The following is a 25,818-nucleotide window of genomic DNA, read 5'->3' on the forward strand; positions in this document are numbered from 1 at the left end:
TTAAAAATAATACTGAAAAAAACTGTACATCCAAGTAAACCATTATATACTACGTTTATAGAACTGTTTAAGTTTTTATTTTTCGAAAAAGGATTCTTGTAAGAAAGTTTAAATGTATTGTTTTCGTGCTAGATTGTTGAATGTTGTCAGTGATGAATATATTCATATGAACGCCTGTGCGGAATGTGGTTCCAAGGAACAAATAACTAATATTGAATATTCTGTTTTCTATACAGACCGGGTTCATAGTATTCCTGTGTGATGACATAACTGGTCTGTGAGTGGGCCACTTTGTCTCGACGGTCAAACATAACGGTGTAGCACATCGAATTCCTTTCAACCTTCGAAACATAAGATTGTGAAGTTCTTATAAAAGTTATGAAACAAAACAATCTGATTGAGCCATCTGTGGTCAATAGACAATTTTGTTTAGAACCGCGTTTGGGGCTTCCTTGTCAAGCTCAGGGTGAGAACTGTGGCTGGTTTGAGCAAAAATCTCTTTACAAACCATTCACGAGACAAATCGAGGCATAGCTGAGGAACCACAGTGCTGTGATTGTTGAGCTTACTTTGTCCACCTGTGCTAGTCACGTGAACATTCAAGTTCTGCTTGTCACATGGACACATACCAAAATTTAGCCACGCATCTCTCCTAGTTTATGTGCTCCTGACGGTCATTTTTATTTGTTTCTTTTTGTTGTTCAAGATCAATAATGAGGCTATAATTTTTCATTGCTTATCCAGCTTATCTAGCTTTTTTAAAGGATCAAATCAGTTAAGACTCCAGCTTTGCAGTATGTCATCACTGACCCTGTCGATGTAGACATCAAGGAATCGTCCCCGCTGTTCCACGCGCTTCAGACCGGCCACGTTCCCTATGCTCGTCACATCCGGTGCAAAGCCTGATGGGATTCCTACTTCCTGTACCACCATACCACTTTCTCCAGCAAGTCTATAGCTGTAATAATATTCACATGACATGAAAAAGCCTATTAAATTTGAGCGAGATTATAAAAATACAATGCAAATTTAAATGATAAACACAATCCTTAGCTTGTGCCAGGTTGAATACAATGTGATTTAGCGATGACATTAATAAAAGACATGCATGATGGATTATACAGCAGACGAAGTAGAGCTAACCGAGTGCAGATCATGAGTTTAAAACTGTTGAGGTAGTCGTCCAGGAGGACAGTGGACACATCGAATGCCGATTCTCCAAAGTCTGACTCCGCATTGAAGAATACATCCAACTGTGAAAAAAGTAAGCAATTTTTATCTCAGTCTCCAAATTTTTAGCTTCAGTTTACAATTTGAAATGTGAAACTTTGTGTAAACAGCCTGCATGGACACTATACAAGATAAAACTCAAAGATAAAGGTGTCTCTTATTTAAACTATATTTTATTTTTATTAGTTTCCCATCTATTAGCATTTTTTGTTTTGGAAAAGCTGCCAAAGAGGTGTTAACAGTATCAGATAGAATCCGGATGATTTCAACTTCATTTTAATAATAAATATGTATGCCAACCACATACCTCAGCAACAACCAGTCCATGCCCAGTTGCTTCAAAAGTCAGTTCTTTTGGAATGTATGACAACTATTTCAGAAAGCAAATTTTTAGCAAAGATTAATCTTAATGTTAGAATATATTGTACAGCGTCTTATCAGCACCTCTTGACATTATATTGTCACATAAACCTACTTATTTTAATACTATTAGACATTGCATGCACAGTAGCTACTGCTTGAACACAAATCATTTTTTTCCTAGTAAATAGATAATTTAACTTACATTATCTATTTACTAGGAAAAATTATGACTGTATAGAGTGAACTGTGCCAGCACCCGCGCATCTTTTTTGTCTGAAAATAAGGACATCCATCATGTTGGTATCAGTGCTAGTGAACGATGTAAAGACACGCTTACCTCTAACATCTGAAGTACCAGACCACTGGTTATGCTGAACTCTAGAAGACCTGTGTTCCGACACACAACCTGTGGATCTGAAGTACCAGGGTACAGGTTATAGTAACCTCTGTGAGACCATATTTGTCTTATCACTTACCCCATGGGACTGAAGTACTTGAGAGTTGTTCATGTTGACCTCAAAGTGAAAGGGACTCTGCTCAGTCCTAACAAGGACATGCATGTCATATCCAGAAGGGGCATAATGTTTTACAAATTCTGTCATGGCCTGCAGGGCCACAATAGTGTCCTGTCAAACAAAAATAACAGGAGCATGGGACAGATAAAGACGACAGTATTTTTTTCTACTCTTCTTTCATAATCTTTCCACTTTCTTATTATTTCCATTTCCACAGTTCTTTTATTTTTTTTTCCACAATCCTTCAATTTTTCATAGTAGAATTTTTAAAACTAATAATTTTTCATTCTGTTGACTTAAAGCCCGTTAATATTATATACTTTACTGACGAGTTCGATTGTTAATGACCAAGATATTTCGCATTCACCTGAGTAGACACAAAGCCTCCATAAGGATTCCGTTGATGAGTGAGCCAGCTAAGTAGCTCCAGTCCTTCCTGGAACAGACCTCTTGCTGTGAAGCTAAGCAGCGCGTAGGATGTAAGCTGAATGTCTATTGGTCGAGCGCGGGTGTAGCCTGTTCCCCAGCGACTGTAAGAGTTGACCTGATTGGTTTGATTTACTCTCCCGAGCACAATCTCGTCTGGATGTACAGAAATGAGAAGGATACATGAAAATCTGTGACATTCACTGACTGATAAACGGGTTTGTATTATAGAAGGAGGGCTACTTTTAACATATATCTCTCTTCAAGAAATTTCCACAGCAAGACTATATCTGCTATATTTTCTTACAGTTGTGCCTGTTATGTCCTGGATGTTCATTTTACGCCACTATTACAAATATTCGTTACATTTGACCAAGTGAATTTGATAAATATTGGATTATGGATAATGGTAGAAATTAAAAACCAAGTGTACAAAAATAATGTCTTATGTATGGCAGATTTTCCATGATCTTGCTTCGTGTTTTGCTCCTGTTTGGGCTCGACTAAAACAATCAACCACCACACCTACATCCATACTCTTCAATCCAATGAAGTGACTAGAACTCACTGTTTCTTAACACTCGCGTCTTCAGAACCGTCAATATTTTCTCCTCCAGCTCACTGGAGTTCGGCATCCCCAGCAAAACATAACATGTCAGAAGCAGGGAGAGTTCATCGTAAATTCTATCAAAACTCCCAATAAGAAAATCTTTCGCCTTGTTGATTGCCCCAAGTATGTCGTATGGACCCTGCATCAGAAAAAGAAATCAGCAAAGATGGTTCCTTTGCATCTGGACATCGTTTTTCTTAATCAGCTTCTTTCCATTTCCATTATATGTGCCTCATTAATGTTGTTTCTACAATATTTCACGAGTCATGATGTCATAGGTTAAGATTTTTTTTACAATATCATATGTCATGATGCTTCTACAATAAGTCACTCACGGCGAATGTCGAAGTTTAACTCATTTAACAAGTCAAGATTTGCGAAAATGCTACTCAACTTTACCAAGTAAATCTTAATATAATTATTGTTTAGGCCTACATTAATTCCTTTAGTTGTTTTTTGTCTCATATGGGTTCTTCAGTAACCTCTGATTTCTTGCTCTTTCAAAGTTCACTTCTTTTTTCTGTCAATTTTCTTAAAAGCTTCTCTTTTTGCTTTCATTTGTTCGTTCGTTCATTTTTACTTAATAATGTTTTCATTTCAAGCTCATGTATCCCTCGCAATGAACTTTACCTGATAAATAATTTTTAATGTGAAGAGTGAAACATTCTAGTGAATGGGGACTAGCAAATGAAAGCTTTGTTGTGTCCCAATTATCTTGTATAACAGCTGAGACTACAAGGTTGTGTAGTGAATGGCCAGTGTGACAGAGTGTAGTAGTTACTTCTCACCGTCATCCAGTCAGCATCAGTGTTCTCTGTCAGAGCCAGGAGGACGAAAGCAGTCAGTCCAGGTGAGTGGTCGCCGAAACTCTGGGAACAACATAGATGTTTGACAGTCGCTTTCTCGGAAACAATGTTTTGTATATTTATTTGTTTCCTTTTAGTTTATTATTTTTTGTATACTTTGCGGTTTTTTGGTTAGTGAAGTGTGTAATTTATTCTACTAAAAGTATATCACTTTCACTTACCTTTCACAAACTGTCATCTTTAAATAAGAAAAAAATTTGAGAAAATAAAGGGAAAAAAAATTTTTAGCAAAAGTTTCTTAGCAAAAGGATTAAATAGCATCCCTTGACCCTTTGGATGGCTTTCTCTTCTCTCGCACATCCATCTGCATGAGGTCAAAGGTACAGGTATGAGGTCAAAGGTACAGGTATGCAGGAAATCTGAATGCGCAAATCCTACTCTATTTTTATGAATATTTTATTCTCATTATTAGTATCGTGTATTTTAAGTAATCGATACAGCTGCCTACAGGCTAGATATGTAGACTATAAGTATTAATACAGCATACATACATACCCTCATCTGCACATCATAAACATGACCAAACTCATTAAAGGAGCCGTCTGTGTTCTGATGACTCAGCAGCCAGTAGACAGCCCTCTGCAGAACATGTTTGTCCACAAAGATGATGCCTCGTGCCTGGTGAAACACTCTCAGAACAAAAGCCGTCAGCCTGAAACCGGCAAGTTGGCAAGACGAAGCAAGCCTTAAAATATAAACACGAGCTTTAAAACAACACCAGCTTGAAAAATATTACATAATCTTCAAAATACAACACAGGCTTTGAAATGTAAAAACTCGAAGAATCAACATTTTGTTGCAGCTTGGCACGAGGAGCTTGCGAACAAACACGTTTGGCGAATTATCTAATCCCTGTTTCAGCCTTAAATTATATTTTCAGTGGTTGACCGCGTGATACTGTTTAAGAAAGACCATAGGTCATCGCTCCTCTTTCCTCTGTTTATCCTTGTGATAAATATCATATCGTGGAGATAGTAGAATCTATCAGTACCATGTACTGCCTGCTGAATCACGGTCACCAAAGGAGCTGAAGGAGCCATCATGCCTCTGGTATGTCAGCTCTCTCTGGTATCCTGCATATTTTTGTTTGATTCTCTATTACCTTCCAGTCATTGATGTAGGATGGTCAAGTACAAAGCAGTTCAGATATTATTATAATATAATCTAAACTCGACGGAGGAGCAGAAAGAGTTGAAGTGGAAAATCTGATAAAAGAGAAACTAAAACGAAAATATCTATACCTCACAGTGAACCCGTTAAAACAAAAACAACTAGTAAACACAATAATGTAACAATTACCATTCTGGGAGGGAAGCGAAACGAGTTTTGTAGCCGTGTGAAAACTAGATAAATGTATGTCGACGATATTTCAGGCATTGACTTCTCTGTAAAACCTAATGTGAACGGTTTTGCCTATTTACTGTACAGACAACGTACCTCTCTCAATAAAATATTTCAGTCTGGCATCAAGCTCTGGTGTAATCTGTCTCGTGGAGGTTAGCAATGTGTAGACGTAGACATGAGGTGCCATCAAGATCATGTTCTGTTCGCCACAACCAGTAGGCATTCGCAGAAGACTTTCCAGCCCCTCAATACTTGGCCCGAGTATGTCGCCTTAATAATAATCATAATAATCATCATCATCATCTTCAATCATCATCGTCAAATGAAACAACAAGAAGTTCCGAATTACTCATTTTGTATATTTACTTATATTGACAACTCAGAGTAATCTAAGCAGCATTTCTACTTGGGTAAAGACAAGCATTTAGCTGCTTCTCTGACACTTGCTTACAAACAACCGCTAAGAGCCAGAGTAATTCAGGGAACAACACCCACTTCGTATTGTAATTCTTATAGTCACCCTGTAATGCAGTTGAGTGGACACCTTATGGGGCAGAATCAAAGTTTTTAAAGACCTTTATGCCATCGGCCATCCGACTCCTCAACGACACAGGTGCACGTGTGTGTGTGTGTTTCGTGGGTGCGTGCATGCCAACGCAATTCGAGACTAATGATCGTGTAGTATTTGATTTTGTTATCTCCACTTGACACACTGGCATTAAATTGACATGATACATTTCATATAGAAGTTAGACATCCTCAGCTAAGTACCATTTCAGAAAAATACCATTTCAGCAAAATCCAATTTCTTGAGTCCAAAATTGGATACTCACCTGTGACACGGATAGATGCCCTAGACGAGCCCTCCACGATATCACTTGGCAAAGTAATGTTGAAACTCTTAGTGAAGCTGTTTGTACTGGTGGGATCAAGGTGAATGAAGACTGGCACGCTGAACTCATTGGGTACGCCTTCGGCCTGAAGATACATTTATCAGAGTGTCAGCTCGCTACTTGTTTTTTGCTTGTTTTTTGGTTTTTTGATTGCATGCCTGTTTGATGTGTGTGCGTGCGTGTGCGCGAGTTTTTCAAAGTCACCTGCACATGCAACTGTCTTCTTTCAGCATCAGCTGCCATGGTGGACCTCGCCGACACCTCGATGTCGATAGTTCCCAGGCCAGAGGGGATGATTGGGAAGTGTACAACTGCTTGCTCATTAGAGCTGATCTGAGTACCGAAATGAAAGTGTTTGTTAACATAATTAGTGCTGGTTGAGTGTCTGATCTTCGTAGTGAAAACAATTGTAAGTTTTGAAAGGTATGATTAGTTCAGTAAACGTCCACCCTACTAATATAACAAACGCAGCAAAAAGGTTTTTAAGTTCTCATCACGCTTTAAAATCAAGTTAAAAAAAACAAGTAAGATTCAAAACTACACTTTAGATATTTCTCACTCAAGTCCTATTTTAATGTTCTAACCCAGACCTGGGCAAGGGGCGGCCCGCGGGCCGGATCCGGCCTGCCTCCTGTCTCTGACCGGCCCGCCCGCCAGTATATATACTATATATACAGTATTGGGTAAAACTGAGTTAACAATATTAGTCCGCTCCTCTAAAACCATCCCAATTTCTCATGCGGCCCCTTGGAAAAATTAATTGCCCACCCTTGTTCTAACCTAAGATTCACCTTTAGGAGTGTACAAGAATGAAGTCAGATGACCGCCGATACCTTTTGAATTAGATAATCTAAGAGAAAGTACATCAAAGATAAACTTTATAAACTTCACTTGCCTGTACAACCTGCTTCTGGTCTTCAGAAGTTAAAATTTCGCTGCCATCGGAGTCGATAACCACGTTCATATATTCATGAGAAGCAGGAAGGGTCACTAACACCTGTCGGTATTTTAAAATAAATAGTTCATTGTAACAGTTTTTAACAGAAGGAAAAGGTGGTTTAAGCTATATGCCTATATCGAAATAAGTCGCAGGCAAAATACAACAAGACTTAAATTTTACATATCTCGCTGTCTTTACAAGAATGTAAAACAACAAGAATGTCTTAATTTACCTGGCTGCATTTTACTTACTGTCGTATTAGTAGGGAGGTAATTGAAGATGTCAGCCTGTATCACGACATACTCGCCTCTCACCACTGATGTCGGCATATTAAGACTCACAAAAAAGGACCGAAAAACTGTTAGCTGTTTCAAATAAAGAAACACACACACACAAAATGTAATTTTATTTCACTGACTTCATTTCTTCCTAGCTGCATGTTTCCTTCAGCTATCTTGCTGTTACGAATCCATTCTTTGTTAGAGAGTTCATCATAACAGTAAATTGTTAAAAGCCTTATAATAAATATAAATTCTTTATTTAAAAAAAGCATTTCTACCGCTTGGAAACTTTCTTATCAAAAAAAGCCATTAAGAAGCTAAATGCTTGCCTTGGATGCTTGGGGAACGATCCCGAACCCGGAGTCCAAATTAGTGGCGAAGGCAGTTGTAACCCATGATGTGATGGTGTCCGGTACGCGTATCTTTTATTCCTGAACGATGAAGCAAATTCGGAAGCCTTCGGAACTTCGGAAGCCTTCGGAAGCGTGACGTCAGCGACCTTGCACACTTCCCTTCTAAGCCAACCTTCGCTTCACTCTTTGAAAGCTATGAAACTTGTTCTGGGGGCTAATTGTACAACTTTTAAATACTATGAAGGGTGGCATAAAGTGAATTGTGACAGGCAAAATAGCTCAAGGCCTTAAACTGATGACAGGTCAAAGTAAAATCAACGAGGGCCCATCCAACACAAGCGAGACGATGTTTCTACAAGTACGTTAGATTGCAATGCTTCGTAAGCTTCGCCTCTGTAGTCGAGTGGTGAGGTGTGAGGCCTGTTGTTTGAAAGTAGGTGTGTTCGAAACTTGGGGTGGCGATCGTTTTTATTTTGCTTTGGAATGTTTTTCGTTCTCTAATATGATCACTTTTCTATCAAGCTTTTCATTAAAACTTATTGATTGACAATGGAAACCATATAATCTAGTGTTTGCAAGCGACCATTTGTTTGACATGATCAACAATGTTAAAATTTAGGTGGAACTAGTCATTTTATGTATTTTGTTTTTGCTTCCCTTCGATCACTCTTTACAGGCCTTGGGGTTTTTTCTGTCCTCTACAATCGAATGCGATTATGCTATGCTATGCTAAAAATGCAGAAACTTAGGGAGGTTCTCTTTTCAGTTTTCATTCTCTAATATGATCAATTTTCTGTCAAGGCTTTCATTAAAACCTATTGATTGCCGAGAGAAGTCATGTAATCTAGCTGTGTATAGTCTTAAAAGTCTAGTCTTATTGATAGACACCTAATCTCTACTATGATACTTTGATATTGAAATGTACATATTTTACACTTACAGATGTTTAAAATTGCATCAACACAGTAATAATAATTATTGCTTTTGAAAGAACATATTTTTATTTTTATATGTGTGTTTCTTTTCTCAATTCAAACTATCATAAAAGGAAAACTGAACCTTCACACTCAAGGAAAAAAATCGCACTCATTGAAGCTTCTTGAGTAAATCTGTAGCATAAATATAAGTGTGTGTGTGCATGCATGTGTATGTGTATACACATAGATGTGTATGTGCAAACACATTTTATTCTTTATTCTCATGCATGCATAATTGCTCATAACTTGTCATCAGGACTTCATCCCTCACATGGCCAAGCACTATGGTTTTGAGTATGAACTTGTTCAGTACAAGTGGCCACGGTGGTTAAACCAGCAGAAAGAGAAACAGCGTGTCATATGGGGGTAAGCATTGACATCAGTCTTATCTTAGACATATTATGATCAGCACTTTAAATACATCCAGCCAAGAACATGCATATGAGAAAGCACACACACACACACACACACAAAATAAACCCATTGACACATATTCTCTCACACATGCATGTACCCCCCAACACACACAATCTAGTTTATTTTTATTTCCACTCTGCTCTTGTTTTTCAGCTACAAGATTCTGTTTCTGGATGTGCTGTTTCCACTTGACGTTAAAAAAATTATATTTGTTGATGCTGATCAGGTCAGTCTTTTTTCCCAGAGCTCATTAGAAACCACTGGCTCTTGATGTTAGACACGCCTTTGCGAAGTGATCTGTAATTTCAAACGATGGAGCTAGTATTCAGCAATCGAGGGGTATAGGTAAAGTTCACGTTTAAAACATAGGAAAACTAAAGGGCTGATGTTGTAGTGAGGTGACAATTTTAGTATAGCAATGCACTAACTGAAACTCAACTGAAAGACAGAGGGCGAAAGCTGCGCTAAGCAACAACTTCAGTCGCTTCCTTTCTAAAAAGTGGGAAAAAACCATTTAAATATAAAATGTATAATATGTTTCTCATATATTCATACAGGGCTAGATGTATATAAAAAACCCTCAACTTTTGCTCATTCTGTTACCCTAGTAAATAAAGATTTATCATTTGTCAACAATAACATAAAACAGTTTTTGGTCCACCTTGGCTTTCATTCTGTCAGACATTTGTAAAACCATACTGAAACATGTATACTCAAAGCTCACAGTCCAAAAAAGTTTATTCAGAACCCTCAGAGGGCATGTAGAACAAACTGTATTATACACAATAATGAAATATGTGATGAATGCACTGTATATTTGAAGAACTATAATACACAGAGAGTAAACGAAGACAAAGTAATTAAATGTTCACTATGTACACAATAACAACTTTGATCTGAATTCTTTTTCACCGAATTTGCTATGATGTTGGCAATTAGATTATTCTTATAAGTTTTGTTAAAATCTTCTTAGTGCTACCCAGATATTTAAACTTGTAGGAGATTGGATTATTTCAGCAGAGTTCACAAAATAATTTAATTCATGTCTTTTCGAAAACTCCCATAGAAGTATTGAGAGGTGTTCATACCCAACATTATTTAGATGGCATTTTTTTTTACATAAACATCCATTTTACATGATGTACATTTTACAACAGTCAAAATCATTCCACATGTATCTTTCTTTTTCTCTAATTCTGTAGTTACAACAGTGTTACAATAAATTTTACTTTCATAAGTTCTAGATTCAGAAATATGAAGTATCACATCAAGGAAAATGAATAATTTAATAAAGCAGCACAGATAAAATCGTTTGCCACACACGTGTCCATGAACATGACTACATTCTCCATTGATTATCATGTTAACGGCAAGTTTTTAATAAATAGAAAAAAACAGCAACAGAATCCCCTTATAGACACAAGAAGAAAAAATATATCCTGTAAGAAAAGGTCTACTTCTAAAACCAGCTTTCACAACCCGATACTGTTGAATAAATTGGACGAGTTTTATGTTATATTATTGAAACATAGAATTTATATTTATAAAAGCCTATCATTTTTCACTCTGTAAATTATTCCTAAAGTTGATCACTTTGCATGATGGCATTTCCCTAAGCTTTCATTGTTTTTAACACACTGGCTAATACTGTGTGCTGCTTTGTTTTTTTTCTTGCAGGAGCTGACAGCTTTCTGATAAATTTCTCTTTTTGTATTATTAGAAAATTTTGCATTGATTGGTTTTCTGCCACTTGCAAGCACCGCCCCCAACATATGTTGTTCGACGGGCAATTGCTGATGGCTGAACAGGAATAATACCCCGTCGAACAACTGAAGAGACTCCAGTGTTTTCTCCAAAATTGAAAAGTGCTGTCGACAGTGCACTTGTGGTTCTTAACTTTTCAAATTTTTAATAAAACTGTCAGCAGCTGGCAAAAGTTCGTCATTATTTTCTATTCTTTTAAAAGTTTGTCCATGGTTTTTTTAATTGTTGTATTATATCATCATTCTGTCTGTTAGTGGTATGGATGTCAAACTCGTCCTCGGAGTCATGTGTCGGTATTTCTTCAATCCTGTTGTTGTTGTCAGTCTCAAATTTTGTGTCTTCAGTTTCCAAATTTGTACTGGAAGTATGCGGTTCAATGATGTCTTCTCGATTATCAACAAGAGGCTGGAACCATTCCTCCTGAATATTAACATGTCCAGTTGCTAGCTGGAAGAAATGTCTCCTTGCTTTGATATCCTTAATAGGAAATATATTACATGAAGAAACATTAAAAAAATTTTATGACAGCATGCTGGTGCTTGCAGGGTGCACCTGTCATGCTATTTGGCAAGAACACATGTCTGTGTTCATGTCTACTTGGTATGACTTACCATGTTCATTCTCACTTTTAACTCAAAAATAAAATCTCCTACAGACTGAACCATTTCCCTCTTAATATTTTCTGTACCATATAAATAACGTCTGCTAACTGTAGCATCTCTCCTACCATTGGCAAGGTTCAACAGCCGCCTTTCATAGTAGGCAGGAAGCCGTGTTAATAAGAAATCAAGCAGCTGCTGAGTGTTATAGGCACGTGTGCGGCAAAAGATTTTATCTTTCAAAACATGCATAGCTGCTTCACAGTAGTTGTTTGTGTTATTTCCACGCACAGGAAGGTCTTTTCTAAAAGTGACTGCCCATAGACTTTTTCGTTCAAACTGCTTTTCTAAATACAGTTTGAATTTGGGATTGTCCCTAACAACATCATCTGTACATGCATTATCATAAACATTAACTATTTCATCATCACTCTGAGCATAAACCATTTTTTTGATGATGCTCAGTAGATGAGGCCTGCTTTCTTTTTGTATGTTTTTTCGGGCCTCCAGAGGAAGCGCCAAGCGGCCTGAAGTACATGAAACGTACAAAGAAGAAGTGTTGCCTTCAGGGAATGCAGCTTGCAGGCTCTGCCTTTCAGCACTACTGTCATCTGTGAGAACACCTGAGGTCCTCTATTACCCTTCCAAAAAAAGCATCAGAGGGCAAAAGTTTCTTTATACAGTGACAAGGCATCTGTTATTACTTCTGTTGCTTCAGAAGAAACAATAAGGCAGCCTAAAGGGAGTCACCTGCAACACTGTGATGAGAAGCAGGAAAACTCTGAAGTCATACCTGTCCACCCCCCTGAGGCATCCATAAAAACGAGTTCACCACTTGCACGGTGCAGTGTGTGCACTCTCATCATGAGGGAGTGCAGACAGCTATGGCTATCTTCCCTGATGCTGTTTCTTTTACCTTGCAGAACTCCCCATTTAGTTCTGCATTGAATGTCCTGCAAGCTGTCTCTAGGCTGTCAATCAACTGTTCTGAAGAGGTTGAAGAGGATGAAGGGTATTTCTCATCAAATACTTTTTTGTACAGCCTGAAATGTAGGGAGAGGAAGAAATGAAATAAGAAAGAGTGTCTTATTTTCTTTGTTTGGAATAAATTAAAGTTAATTAACCTAATGGCTTAGTCCTTACATCGACCAAATACACATGTGATATTTGCTCATCAAAAAAAGACTTTACTACAAGAGCTGAAGTATGCTACAAGAATAAAATAAAAACACAGATAAAATTTTTTAAAAACTGACATGTTTCATGCTTGCTCTGTCCAAACTAAGGACATTCAACACCCTTACAATAGAAGAAAAATAGCTCAATGTTCAAATCATAGACATTTTAGGCACTATTTACTTCTCATTTCTTCATCAAATCAATATTGCAGTTTCTGATAAAATTTTATAATATAATAAACCCAAAAACCTTGATTGTAAGGGTATAACATTAGCAATTATACTGTGCTCTAACGCTTAAGGCACATATTTATTTATGTGAACTTATTTTTAATTGTATAGTAAACGTATAAGAATACACAAGTAAAGAAACACTAGGGACTTGGGATTATGTAGAACAGGTGAAATTATGGTCAAGTCATGTGTAAAAATGCTATGAACATCTAATTCTATTGATAAACCAGCTGCAGATGTTAAGTACCTGTAACAAACTGCACATCAGGACAAAAAGCTGTCAGCAGCCTGATATATATAGTTGGCTCCATGTTCCATTTGCAGGTCCATCTGATGCATTTCAAGTGCTGAAGATGGAGAGTGGCCCTTTGAAAAAAGCCATTTGAATTTGGCGATTGTCTCATCATTTACATCCCTATGACGTAGAGAATCAGCACTATACAGACTATGATTGTGAGTGTGTCAATCTGAAGGCATGTAGGGAAATCTTTCAAAAGCGGGTCTATGTTCTTTGCTCTGCAAAAAAGGATGTAACATCTCACTGACTGTTCATTGCTATGAAAGTTACATAACCATACACCCATCACAGCTTCAACAATGATCAAATGTCGTCTTCCCCATATTTACTATGTAAGTGTTGAGCAAAAGAAGTGTTCCATTTTTTTAATCCACATGGATGCACATACTAAAACAATACAAACATTTCTTAATTCAAGAGGAGTGCTAGTAGTATTAAAATTAATGACATACAGACTGTAGTTACTTTGTTTTTGAACATTAACAGACAAAATATGTGTAAACTTAACATACTGCTTTGCCCATATTCATTATCTTTCTTTTGATCATCATAGTATTTACACTTCAAGAGTAGTACCTGCTGTATTTTCCAAGCTGTCTCCGTACAACAATTGTTAGCAGAGCTGGACAGTTTGAATTCTTGGAACCAAGACGGCTGTTGGCTGTAGCAGAAACCGGGTTGGTATTGTGCTGGCATCTGAAGTATTGTTTATAAATATTTTTGCCCCGCTCCTTTGCTGGCACACAAGACCTAGCACGCAAGGTAACCTTGCTTCTTTCTTGAAATTTCGTAAGCCACAGTTTTGCATCATCTGCATTAAATATTGCCAGCCGGACTTCACATTTGAATTTTCCCTCAGATTTAGGTTCAAATGCCGTTACTCTATACCTGTAGCCATGTGGTAAAACCTCCTGGAAATTTAAAATAATGAGATAAGAATTTTGTCTGTAATTTTAGAGCATTTGGCTATTCAAGTGTTATAAATAAGTGTAACTGATTTTGATAGCTATTTGTTTAAAAAGCGGTTATGACTGTGATCTCCACTGTTAAATCATGATATTTATACATCTTTTAGATATATAATTAATATTCATATTTTGTTGTACAATCCTAATGAAGATATATAAACGTTTTATATTTTGGTAATGGTGAAATATCTGGAAAAGGGGGAAATCTGGGTATGTGTGTCAATGACCTTGCAATCAAGTTCTTTATATATTTCTATATTTGTGTGTACATAATACTACATTTCCTTATGCTTACATTTAGTTATGTCTTCAGAATACTTTTAACACACACACATGCTGTTTGATTTGACTCACAGCAAATTGGTATTCGTCATTCTGTCTTTACAATTATAAGATGCATTGTATACTTGGATGTTACAACTTATCACAATATTTATATATTAATTAGTAAAACACTCGGTTTTCCACATTAGTCTTTATAAAATGTATGATATTCCGATAGGTCTGGTCGATTAGACCATTTAATTGCCTATGCGTGCGAGTGTGTGTGCATGCCTGTGTGTTCAGTCAGTATAAATCGGATTTTTTTAAATTAAAATTTTGCCAGTATATATTATCTTCTTCACTCTTTCTCGTATGAACCCGATTTCAAAAGAAGTTTGTGAGGGGATATGATCTTCTTACTATTTGCTTGTGCGAGAGTGTGACTTTAAATTCAGTGCTGTCGAAATGTGATCGACGTACATGTGGCCGATTTTCACGCGCTTTGCATTTTTACATCATTTCTTGGGATAAAAATTAACACTTACTTGCACACATTTAAGTTGCTGCTCACTGCAGGCATGATCATTCATAACAGGCAAGCCCCGATCGTTGACTCCTGTTGATGCCATCTTAAGATCACACTAAAAAATTAGCCCACCTGGCGGGGATTGTAACTCAAATGGTCGTCTCGGAAGTGTGACGTCACGCTTCCGAAGGCTTCCGAAGTTCCGAAGGCTTCCGAAGTTGCTTCACTATTCAAGAAAAAAAGATACGCGTCCGGTACCGTTGTCCTGATCACTGCTGTGCCATTGACCCTGATGAATAGGTAATGACCATGTTCATAGCATCACAGTCAGATGAATATGAAGTTTCCTCGTCTTAAAATACTAGCTTCGTCTTTGCTTCTTTTTTATTTTAAAGAACAGACTAGTATTTCTTATAAACGTTTAGAAAAGGTCTGAGAACAAAGGAGTACGATCATTGAAAACACCATTAAAACTTTTATCATAAGCAGCACGCGCGCATTCTTCATCTTCCAATTCGTTATAGCTTGTCTAAAAATCTTTTTTCTTATCTACCGAATATTTACAATGGGACGTCAAGTTAGCATGACCGTTTTTAAATATTTATAGAAAACTTCGGTGTGGTTTATGAAAATATGTCAGTGTTTTTTTATGCATGCATTGGTCTGTATATCCACAGCTGCCTTAAACTCTTTACTAAACTCTTGACTACTTATTTGAATAAAGCAGATTTTGACTACGCCCTTTGAACTTAGGTGTAAACGCGTTTAATGAACTGTTAAAATGTTCTTCAGTTTAGCTTTACTGGATTCATTTACAGCTCATATGTTGTTGTTCACAATATGCAAAATGGGTCAAACAAAATGTTTTGAAATCATCAGCGTTATTGCAACTTTGGATCAGTCTCCTACCCGACTGACTGGTTGAGCCACAGCCAGGTCTCAGGAAACAGACTGCGTACTCGAGTCACTTCCTTCAGGTTATCTGAAAGGTTACAGCCTCGAAATCAACCCGACCTCTTAACCTCTTAACCTCTCTCACTCGCTTTCACACTACTATCGAACGATGACTATTAATTATGTTTGTGGAGGGCATTTCTGTATCTAGTATGAAAATCGCATGCACTTTGGGCAAAAGGAAACAATAAGATAATTATACTGTCAACCAGAATGTTCTGAAACCGATGTAGTATGAATTTTCGTGCCGCTAATAGACATTGTCTTCTTTTTAAAGGACGGCGGGTATGCAACTTTTTTTCCTAATGATTGGGCAAATCTCAGGGCAAGATACATTTTCCACAAATCTGGTTGGATACCCGTCTTCCAAAATGCAAGCATAGAAACATTACCATTAGTAGAATGAAGTAAAAAAACAACCCAGACATCTGGATAGTGCATAGATATGTATATCTCGTCAAGCCCTCAACCAATGGAAGATCTGGGAACATGTTAATTAGTCATTATCATGACATCAAGATTTAGACCTCTTATACATGGTGATATTTGTAGGCAAGTATTTCGGGAAACGGTAGAAGGGTATTCACTCAGATTTGTGGAAATAAGAACTTGCACTGAATTTTTACCCAGACATTAAAAATATTGCAACCCACTAGTCCTTTAAAATTCAGTCTGGTGCTGACTTTTTTTTTGTCAAAAATATTTACCACACAATGCAAATTTATCTTATTTCAATTGGTACTAAATTTTGTATGAGAATTTTGTTGTTTCTTGTTGAGCCGTTGGAGGTACTAAAACACTTTATGCACCAAAAGACTAGCAGTTTAAATGACTAGTTTGTGTGTGTGTTGGGGGGGGGGATTTTCTTTTAAATGTTTCATTTGAGGAACTTCAATAATGAACATCTTTTCACAATTAACTTATGTACATATTAGATATCTATTTGGTTCTTACTCTGATACAAAGGCAGAAACATATCAACATGCAAGCTAGCTAAAGTGCTTGAAACTTAGTCTACTAGAGAGTAAAACAAAGCAAGAGACATCGGTACAACAGGACATTCAATTGTTTCAATAAATAAATAAAATAAGACAAGAAATTTGAAAAGATAGCAACTTACTTTCTGCGGTATACATTGGGGGGTACACTGATGGCGCTGTAAACATTCATAATCTTTATTATCAATTGTTTCCAGAACTCTTTTGAAGCCTGAATGACCCATGTCTAAAAATTTCTTTTTTACAACAGTTCACTATTTTAGCAGTTTTAGCACTAATAATAATGCAGTAAAGCGCGATATCCCGGCCCTATGGACAGGCTCATGGCGCTTTACAAAACAAAAACAAAAAATAAAAATAAAAAAACACAGATGGACAGACAGAAACGAATGCATGCAACACTGAGTTGGAGAAAGGTAAAATTAAGGCAGAATAATTGTAGTGTGCAATGAAGTCAGTCATAATTAAAACAACTGCTCGCTAGCAAAAGATTCCATTGACAGGTTCACGTGGTTGCCGTGAGTACTGAATGCTGAGGATGAGAAAGTAATGGTTGGCTGACTACACCCCGAAGAACCGTTGAAGAATACGAGTCCTACAGTCAGTTACAAAAATAAAAAAAACCAACAACAACTAAAGCTCAGTCAGTGATGAACACACAGACACAAACTGCATGTCAACTGCAGTTACAACTTAGTCTATCAAACAATTGTGGAGCACGAAAGCTGTCGTGCCAAAAATGTCATGGTTGACTGATTATTTTATTATGTGAAATCGGTTGTCTTATATCCGATCATGAAAAAATAAAAAATAAGTTATAAACAAGAAGTACTGCTTTTATGCCGAGTATATTATTATAGATAATTATCTCTATAATTACCTAGTTTCTGGGCATATTGAATAAAGACAAGGCTCCCTAGACTAGTGATTGATATGTTCAAATGTGAAGCATTTTAAAATCAAAGTTATGATCATTTTTTATTCGAGACCAAACGTAAATTTCATCCCGGGTTCTGAAAGCGTTTGTGTAAAAGTTGAAGCATTTAGAAATCCGCAGACAATTTTATTCCACACACTGATAACATTTCTCTGTTTTCCTGCTGACTTTAGGTAGGGCATAAAACATTATCAAGTTTAGCCTATTTCATCTTCAAAGTTTGAAATAAGCAAATATTATACTAAAGGATAATGGAAACTTAGAAGATTAAAACTTACTTTCTCCTGTATAAGAAGGTGGGTATGCTATTGGCCCTGTAAACAGTAAGCATATTCACAAAGAAATGTATATCTTTATATACATTTTAAGAGAATTTCATGAAAGTAGATATTCTACTTTTACTTATTCTGATTTTACTCTCAATGGAAATCTTTTTCAAAACATCAGAAACACACTTTACTGCTCATTTAACTCATGCAGTAGGTATGTGGTTAAAGGCTAAAACCACTGTCCTCTATTTTAAGCCACCAAGATGAGCACAAAGTCAGAAATAATTACACTCATTACTGAATATTTTTTAAATAATTTTTGTCCCCTTGTTACGACTTTCCCGATAAAGATGTATTGCTAAGTAAATTCCACTTGTTTATCATAACAACAAAGTGCCAAAGAACTTTTCAGTATGAATTTCCTTTATTTATTTAGAAACACACATTCTAATGAACTGACCACAGGTTGTATTTCAGTTCTTTTGAACCGAGGTCCTGTTTCAAGAATTTAAAGAACGCTGTGTGAGAGTAGAAGACTGAGTGTAGGCTCGCGTTTGAACGTTTAGTTTATTTTAATAAGCATTTTAATTTACTGATGTGAGGAATTTCGCTTCTTTCTCGCATTTACATATAACTTCATTTTAACATTAAAGTTATGAATATACTTCACTCGAGACCAAACGTAAATATCACCCCGGGTATTGAAGGCCTTTGTGTTATAGTTAAAGTATTAAGAGATACGCAGACATTTGATTCCAGACGCTGATAATGTCTCTGTTTAGGATGAGTATCAGAAATAAACGAAGGAAATCCCTGGATCTTACTGATCGCTTCTATAAGGGTGGTGCCCATCTCCTCCTCTCTCGCTGCCTTACCTTGGACAACCCTCTGTGGAATCAGGTAGCCACGCACAGCTGCCAGCTGGAAACAACGCTGTCTTACACGGGTTTCGAACCGGTTAGTATACGAACCTTTGGCTTCCAACACCGATCCCCTAAGCCCGTTAAATATTTAATCAACGTTGTTTTCTACTGTACTTACCATCTGTAGGCTTCACGGCTAAAATTGGAGCTGTAACAAATCCAAAATTATTGCTATTTGCTGTTCAAAAGGAGCACGATAGCAATAAGTAATATTGCTTGTGTGAATGTAAAATGCTAGGCTTGGAAAGATTTTCATTTTAAATAATTTTAGCAGCTACCTGTGAAGTTGTCTGCTTCCATCTAAACAAAACGGCAGTTACTCATAATAATACTTCTGATATATTTTAACTTCTACCTACGGTCCTCAGAGAGAAAATGTTTATATCCACAGGTAAAAGACGGGGTTGCTTTGTTTGTGATGTTCCACATTTACACGAATTTTTGAAAATATTCTGAACAGATGGATACAATGGTGTCTAAAGCTTTACCGGCTGCCTTTTTTAAAGTTAATTATAATTAAGTAGACGCTGCAGTCGGCAGCTATCAGTCTATCAATTTTCAAAGCTTTAGTAAATAAATTTTGTATCAGGAATATACATTACTTCACATCACTCTGAAAGCTACTCACGTCCGTAGATTGTTGAATCATCTGCATGTCAAAAAAGCGACAGTCAATTTTCAAAAATACTAAATTAAAATATATATCTATCAGTTACAACTAAATTATATTACAATTTTGAAAGAATGTAAGAGTACAGGAGTATAGCATGGGAGTAGAGGAGGAGTACCAAACTAACCGTCTAACCTAACCCTGATGTTATCAGCGCTACTAACCCTGCGACACCTTCAAATAAATTCCTTCTATCAACTTTTTAAACTGTCTTTCGTTTACAGTTATGCGCGCATGCGTGCACGTGCCCTACCTCCACTCCAACACACACACAGACACACACTTTTCACTGAGATTTTATATTTATATTTCCCTCTTCTCTCTCTCTCTCTCTCTCGTTGACGTCTACTCACATGGTTCCTGGATGGTAGGTTGCTGAGATGTATAAAGATCCATATTGGAATAAACATCAAGGCCAACTGCCTGCAAATATCAAACGCCAGTCGAGATTACGGTTGGTTGGTTTGTTTTTAGTATTACTATAAATCATCTTTTGCAGTTCACAAAGTACACTTTCAGGCTCACTGCTCGAGTTTGCGGAATAAAACCTGTGGAACATTTACCTGTAAAGTTGCACGTGTGTTTGTTGTGCTTAAAGAGAGAGCAAATGCTGAATCCGAAGGTTTTGACCCTACATCTTGTTTGGCAACCCCGTCTTTTACCTGTGGATATAAACATTTTTAAATTAGTGGAGAGCACAAGACAATATTCCCCAATGTCTGCCTGCATTACACTCGGTTCTGCTGACATGAACGGATATGCACATCTCATCTTTATTTTTAGTTCCAAAGCGATGACATCGTCGCATAGTAAGCAGCAGCTGATGAAAAACAGACCCTGCTGTTGTCTTATTTGCTGCTTCCACTCCAATCATCAATCATCAATCCTTCATCATACATGAAACCATTACCAATCTGTTATCAATCAATCATTATCATTATCTTGGCAATTTATGACAAGGTTCACTCTGACTCTACAGATAACTGATGCTATAATCTTTTGTGAGACACTTCAGACCTGGGCAGGGGTGACATCATTTCCTGTCTTAATCAGCAGAACACTTTGGTCCACAGCAAGCAAGTGCACCACAGAGTTAGGGTCGGCTGTGACATACACTTCCAGGTCCGTGTGAGGCTCGGTTCTGTTCACACTCATTTCCAAGGAGACCTTACATGTGGGTCATGATAAAAAGATAAAAAGGTCAGTAAAAGATAAACCTTCTGTTGTTATGTCCAAAGTTTGAACTGCCACTCACTTCTCAACACTCGCACTGAGGAGAATATCATTCGTTCCTAAACACTAAAAACTAAGTGCAAACATTTTAAAACTTTTCTAAATTTATTTTAAATTATTTTAATTTATTTAAACGTGCAAAATCTCTAATTTCTGTTACGTCTACCGGAATCACAACATGTGATACCCACACACACACACAAACCAGACTGATATATATATAAAAAAATTAAAAAGGGAGGAGCTAACTGTCGTACCTCGTTCTCGAAGATTCCGTCGACGTTGAAAGCAATGCTGTCGGCCACTACTTCTCTCTCCGCATGCATGTAATAAGCTGTCATGTGTGTGGTGGGCGCCATTTTAAAGGTCAGTGGAATGCCAAAGGTCACTTCGGTCTGGTTGTTTGCGTTGACAACCCCGGATCCACAGACTACACCTCTGGACAAAATCTTAAGGCACAAACAATGTCAGCGTGGCTAGAATCAGTGCTTGCATGGTCAGCTGATGCAAAGTATCAAAAAGTGCAATCGTTGTTCTGATTCGTAAAATAATGTTGACACAAATGCAGGGAAGATTATATATAGACTGTTGAGATATTAATCTGTTTTAAACACGTTTCTTTTAAAAATATGTATTTTTTCCCTAAGGTCGTTCTTTTAAAAATCGACATACTTTGAATACAGAACATTTATTATTATTGTTGTTGTTGTTATTTTCATTAATATTGAAAACTTTAATAGGTCTGCCACGTGTTTAACTAATATTTCTGAAACTACATTTAATTCTCGTGTTTACATCGAGGAAATACTTTACCTCGTACCGCAGATCGCCAATGTTTTCTGTGGCTTGTGCCCGCACGTGAACTGTTTGTCCGCTCTGTGAAAACAAAAACAACACTTGTCCATATTACGGATCAAAGTTCGTTCGTCCGTCTCAGAGATAAAAGACTTTTCTGCGTGAGTGGTTCAACACTTTAGAAAACAGAAAAAAATATTCCCCTGGTCTAGGCAGTCCTTCGTAGCTATGGAGGCCTATCTTTCCTTTATTTCCCAATTTTGCCCAAGGTAATGACTTATACCTCGCTTTATGAATATGATTCCCAAAAACTTTAACACGGGTAACAAAAGAGGGGAGGCCAACCTTAAGGTACTGGTCGAGGACTGTCAGTTGTAAGTAGTTGTTGCTTGGGGAGTACAGTTTGCTGGCGGTCTGTACAGCGCTGAGATCTTTGAAGTAAACCTGGAAATTCAGTTACTCGCTTACATCAATGCTCATAAATATCTTACCTACAAGGCTTATTATAAGTTACAAAAAATCAAACTTAATTATTTCCTTTTTTGGCAAATAACAAACAAGCTAATCTGTTCTGATGAATTAGAAATTGCCTGTAATGTTGTCGCTCAAACTGTTTTACACAGAAATATCTTTCAGAAAATCATCTTGCGTGATCATGTCACTCCATCGTATAAAAGAAATTAAATGTATTTTTAAAATATCATAGAGAGAATAACGCAACGGTATAGTATAAAATACAGCAATAAAATAAAAACACAACACTTAAATACAAGAGAGAGAAAATAGTGATTGAAAATCGAGAAAGAGTAAACAAAATAGCCCTAGATTATCTAAAATGACTGTAAAGAATGAAAGTAAGAAGTTTGATCAGTTCGTAATTATACAAATAACTGCTTTTTACACATACAATAACTTTGATTTCAGAAACGTTGAATGGTATGTCCACGTCGACTGTGACTACACCTGATGGCGGCACATCAATGGTTCTGACACCCAGAGGGTAGCTGCCTGTGAACTGGTTTGTTCCATACAGGTAGCTGTTGCTGACAGGGATGGAGTAGGTTCCTATACCGAGCACCGTAACGGAGTTCTCGCCGAGAACAGGACTGTCGTCCTGCATGGAGACTTTCACCTGAAAGATGCCATGTTCTCATAGGTCACCCAACTATCTGCAAGGTGGGTGGGCCATTTAAAAGTTCCCTGCCCCCTATAAAACGGACTAGAGGAGGAATACTTTTAAGTGGCCCACCCACCTTGTCGATTGTTGGTCCTGTTCGCAAGTGTACACGTGTGTCAGGTAAATAATCTTTTCTGCACCTTGTACAAGCATATACGGTACAAACTTTTGGAGCATCGACGGAGGCCTTCGGAAAATGAAGCGACAGAGAAAATTTTCCTATATTTTGTTTGTGTTTCATAAACCAGATTAACAGACCTTCCTTTGCCCCATGGCTTAAAGACTAGCACAATATGTAAAAATACAATACATTGATAGCTTAATCTATTGAAAGAATTTCTTGTTGCCACGAGTGGGAGGTAAATAGCCTCCAATGGTTTTGTTTAAGAGTAGAACAATACAAATGCAATAAGTGGATGGATGCAGAGATTTTGGTCGTCTCCAGAAACCCAAAACTTACAAAGACACTGAAGGGCAGGCCTGGCTTGAACACGCTGGGTGTGTTGTCGAGTATTTTCACTTTGTAAGGTGAGTCTCGATACGTCACATTGGTCGAGCCCTCCAGGTGCACGTCTGTCCGAGATTCCTTCACGATGGCCTTGACCTGCACATCATTATCTTGGTAGCTCAGGAACAGAGACACGGTGAAAGTTTTCATCAATAACATTTGTCCCATTTTATTCTTTCTTTTTCTCTGTCTTTGTGTCTTTCTCCCCTTGTTATCATTGTCACATAGGTAGTGACGATATAGTTCACCGCACGCTATGACTACAATTAAGGTCAGTCTGAAATAGTTTTTTTTAATTAACTTACCGTGACCTGAGATCCTTCAGTAGTGCTCATGAACCGACGGATGTCGACGTTTGGGACTGAGAACTTTGCCTCGCCATCGATCTGCACAAAAGGGGGATACTTCCATATTTTATATCTCCCACAAACACTTTCTTTTAATTTTCATTTGTCAATATTCATTGTTTTCATAAATAGTTCGCAAAAGAAACGTAAATGTAACGGTGAAGTTTGACAAACCCAACTCAACGCAGCACTGACTAAATAATACGTGTATACAAAAAAGTTATGTACTTATGCATATTTAATATGCACTGCCTTCCTATGAATTCTCCACTTCAAGAGAAGGAAATTTTACTCTGATTCCCAGAGTGTGAGCCCTTGAAATCACTGGTGTTTATGTTAATAAAGTGTTTATGACTACTTACATCAAACGCCATCTGTAAGAAGAGTGGTTGGCTGCGGCAGCTGCTGTAGGTCTCTTCCGTGGACGACACATGCAGCTCCACCATTCCCTTCACAGGCTGTCCAAATGTGTAGCTGAGGGCGGTAGGTAATCCAAGGATTACTTACAGAATTTTTACTTACATTAATTATGTACTTCTGGAATTTTTATGATTTTGTTGTAGGTATCACCAATTTAATTTATTATGAAACTGTTATGATTTGTCTACTCACATTTCCTAACGGTAACCTATATGCATGCCTATATCTACACAGTTCCTGTCATCTCAATTCTTCAGGGACCGCTCTGCAAGTAATGTCTTTCTGAGATAACTTTTTACTCTCTGGTACAAGAAATGTGATCTCTGATAACGACTAAGGTTTCTGTTTACAGACCCTTTCACATATTCTGTACTTCTACACTGTCGCTTCATCCTGGATTTTACCTAATTTTAAGAGTCCATCGTCGCAGTCTAGCACACGAAAAAAAAGTAGGCTGACACATTCTTTGTTCTTTGGGAACTGGTGAATGTAGCGAGACAATCAAAAACCGAGGTGTGAACAAAAGTCCGGACATCAAAGTCCACAAATTTAGCAACAAACAAAAAAATGTCCGGTTAGGTTACGTAGGCAGCCCTGTCTTACTTCAAGCATATAACGGCAAGAAAAGCCTTGCTTAGTTCGTTAGACTGCTACAGAGGTCTGATGACTTTGCTGCTGCCTGACCATGCTAGGAAATAGTATGTTAGAAATGTCTCTCTAGGAATTTATGAAGTATGCATTTTAAATCCCTGCAATTACCACAGCATGTATCTAATATAAGTAGATGGGAGCGGTACTCGCTGCTTGCTATGTTAGGGTAGTTGACAAATATACTGATCTCCGTACCAAGCATCAAACCAAAGAGGATACCAAAGTCATGATAAACATGACAAGTACAGAAATTACAAACTTGTAAGTGTGAAATAATAAATCAACATGTGCATTTATTTAAATATTAATGAAGTGCAATTTTTTAATAAGTGAATTACCTCCCCACACACACACACATCAACAATTAGTCCTTTAACCGCAGTCTGGTTGCCTCTTCTTTCTCTGACTTAATGTTTTCAATTATTCACGAAGTTAAAAAAAATTTAAGTCCATATACTAGCTAAACGATCTCCACCTGTTGAGATGTCCAGAAAGTGGTAAATTCGGCAAGCTCACCTGGCTTTGATTGATCCTGTCAGGTATTCGTCAGACGTTAACGCATACGACGGAATATTGACCTTCACCTCGAACCTTGGCAAAGCTGGAAACATAAACATCATGTGCGGGAGTGAAAACAAAATTCAGTAATACCATGCTCAAAGACCGCGATCCCGGTCTGATAAACATGGATTCTCAGCACGATACCTTACTCGATTTAGTAATCTTATTTTAATGGTTTGGTCTGAATGTGCTACTACTTACAGTATTCTGCCACTGTGAACTTCTTGGAGAAGAAATTTTCTCTGGAGAATGTCTGCAAGATAGATAAACATCTATAGTTAGTGTTCTCAATGCCGATGAGCTAAGTTCTATCATTGACACACGACTCT

At 37.3% G+C, this 25,818-nt stretch overlaps 3 protein-coding genes across 4 annotated transcripts in view; 1 reads left to right on the forward strand and 2 right to left on the reverse strand.

Moving 5' to 3' along the window:
- Positions 1-25,818, reverse strand: part of LOC112560454 (CD109 antigen-like) — a 29,003-nt gene that overhangs the window by 295 nt on the left and 2,890 nt on the right. Inside the window, exons 6-39 of the mRNA XM_025232324.1 lie at positions 25,691-25,742; positions 25,445-25,529; positions 24,220-24,331; positions 23,816-23,896; positions 23,463-23,606; positions 22,733-22,957; positions 22,171-22,269; positions 21,844-21,906; positions 21,288-21,479; positions 20,815-20,964; positions 20,361-20,459; positions 20,151-20,220; positions 19,756-19,776; positions 19,246-19,275; positions 18,214-18,249; positions 17,121-17,156; positions 15,956-16,028; positions 15,305-15,335; positions 7,798-7,884; positions 7,439-7,552; positions 7,143-7,244; positions 6,452-6,580; positions 6,188-6,332; positions 5,448-5,624; positions 5,002-5,083; positions 4,506-4,662; positions 3,933-4,013; positions 3,103-3,283; positions 2,476-2,690; positions 2,070-2,219; positions 1,538-1,600; positions 1,144-1,253; positions 811-958; positions 239-341 (exon numbers count right to left, since the gene is read on the reverse strand). Of these exons, the coding sequence (XP_025088109.1) occupies positions 239-341; positions 811-958; positions 1,144-1,253; positions 1,538-1,600; positions 2,070-2,219; positions 2,476-2,690; positions 3,103-3,283; positions 3,933-4,013; positions 4,506-4,662; positions 5,002-5,083; positions 5,448-5,624; positions 6,188-6,332; positions 6,452-6,580; positions 7,143-7,244; positions 7,439-7,552; positions 7,798-7,884; positions 15,305-15,335; positions 15,956-16,028; positions 17,121-17,156; positions 18,214-18,249; positions 19,246-19,275; positions 19,756-19,776; positions 20,151-20,220; positions 20,361-20,459; positions 20,815-20,964; positions 21,288-21,479; positions 21,844-21,906; positions 22,171-22,269; positions 22,733-22,957; positions 23,463-23,606; positions 23,816-23,896; positions 24,220-24,331; positions 25,445-25,529; positions 25,691-25,742 (3,643 nt within the window). The remainder of the gene's footprint in view (positions 1-238; positions 342-810; positions 959-1,143; positions 1,254-1,537; positions 1,601-2,069; positions 2,220-2,475; positions 2,691-3,102; positions 3,284-3,932; positions 4,014-4,505; positions 4,663-5,001; positions 5,084-5,447; positions 5,625-6,187; positions 6,333-6,451; positions 6,581-7,142; positions 7,245-7,438; positions 7,553-7,797; positions 7,885-15,304; positions 15,336-15,955; positions 16,029-17,120; positions 17,157-18,213; positions 18,250-19,245; positions 19,276-19,755; positions 19,777-20,150; positions 20,221-20,360; positions 20,460-20,814; positions 20,965-21,287; positions 21,480-21,843; positions 21,907-22,170; positions 22,270-22,732; positions 22,958-23,462; positions 23,607-23,815; positions 23,897-24,219; positions 24,332-25,444; positions 25,530-25,690; positions 25,743-25,818) is intronic.
- LOC112560456 (UDP-glucose:glycoprotein glucosyltransferase 2-like) lies at positions 8,120-13,356 on the forward strand. Of its 2 annotated transcripts, XM_025232326.1 has the most exons (4): positions 8,180-8,254; positions 9,055-9,164; positions 9,369-9,441; positions 13,315-13,356. In XM_025232326.1, the coding sequence occupies exons 1-4, from the start codon at positions 8,195-8,197 to the stop codon at positions 13,339-13,341; spliced, it is 270 nt and encodes an 89-aa protein (XP_025088111.1). In that variant the 5' UTR covers positions 8,180-8,194; the 3' UTR covers positions 13,342-13,356. The 2 variants fall into 2 exon arrangements, 1 of the variants encoding a protein (XP_025088111.1); XR_003098535.1 differs by lacking the exons at positions 8,180-8,254; positions 13,315-13,356 and adding an exon at positions 8,120-8,179.
- On the reverse strand, positions 13,731-15,285 carry LOC112560455. Its single transcript, XM_025232325.1, has 2 exons — positions 15,066-15,285; positions 13,731-14,199 (listed from the first exon to the last, which is right to left on the reverse strand). The coding sequence occupies exons 1-2, from the start codon at positions 15,147-15,149 to the stop codon at positions 13,852-13,854; spliced, it is 432 nt and encodes a 143-aa protein (XP_025088110.1). The 5' UTR covers positions 15,150-15,285; the 3' UTR covers positions 13,731-13,851.

This window comes from Pomacea canaliculata, linkage group LG3, assembly GCF_003073045.1.
Source record: "Pomacea canaliculata isolate SZHN2017 linkage group LG3, ASM307304v1, whole genome shotgun sequence".
In the NCBI taxonomy this organism is placed as follows: domain Eukaryota; kingdom Metazoa; phylum Mollusca; class Gastropoda; order Architaenioglossa; family Ampullariidae; genus Pomacea; species Pomacea canaliculata.

What these genes read in the sequence shown, in the direction of transcription:
- LOC112560455 (XM_025232325.1), bottom strand. Translation starts at nt 15,149, where the DNA reads ATGGCATCAACAGGAGTCAACGATCGGGGCTTGCCTGTTATGAATGAT. An exon ending in AGCAACTTAAATGTGTGCAA is followed by an intron (nt 14,200 to 15,065) that starts GTAAGTGTTAAT and finishes TTAAATTTCCAG; the next exon opens with GAGGTTTTACCACATGGCTA.
- LOC112560456 (XM_025232326.1), top strand. Translation starts at nt 8,195, where the DNA reads ATGCTTCGTAAGCTTCGCCTCTGTAGTCGAGTGGTGAGGTGTGAGGCC. An exon ending in AAACAGCGTGTCATATGGGG is followed by an intron (nt 9,165 to 9,368) that starts GTAAGCATTGAC and finishes CTTGTTTTTCAG; the next exon opens with CTACAAGATTCTGTTTCTGG. An exon ending in TATTTGTTGATGCTGATCAG is followed by an intron (nt 9,442 to 13,314) that starts GTCAGTCTTTTT and finishes TTCCATTTGCAG; the next exon opens with GTCCATCTGATGCATTTCAA.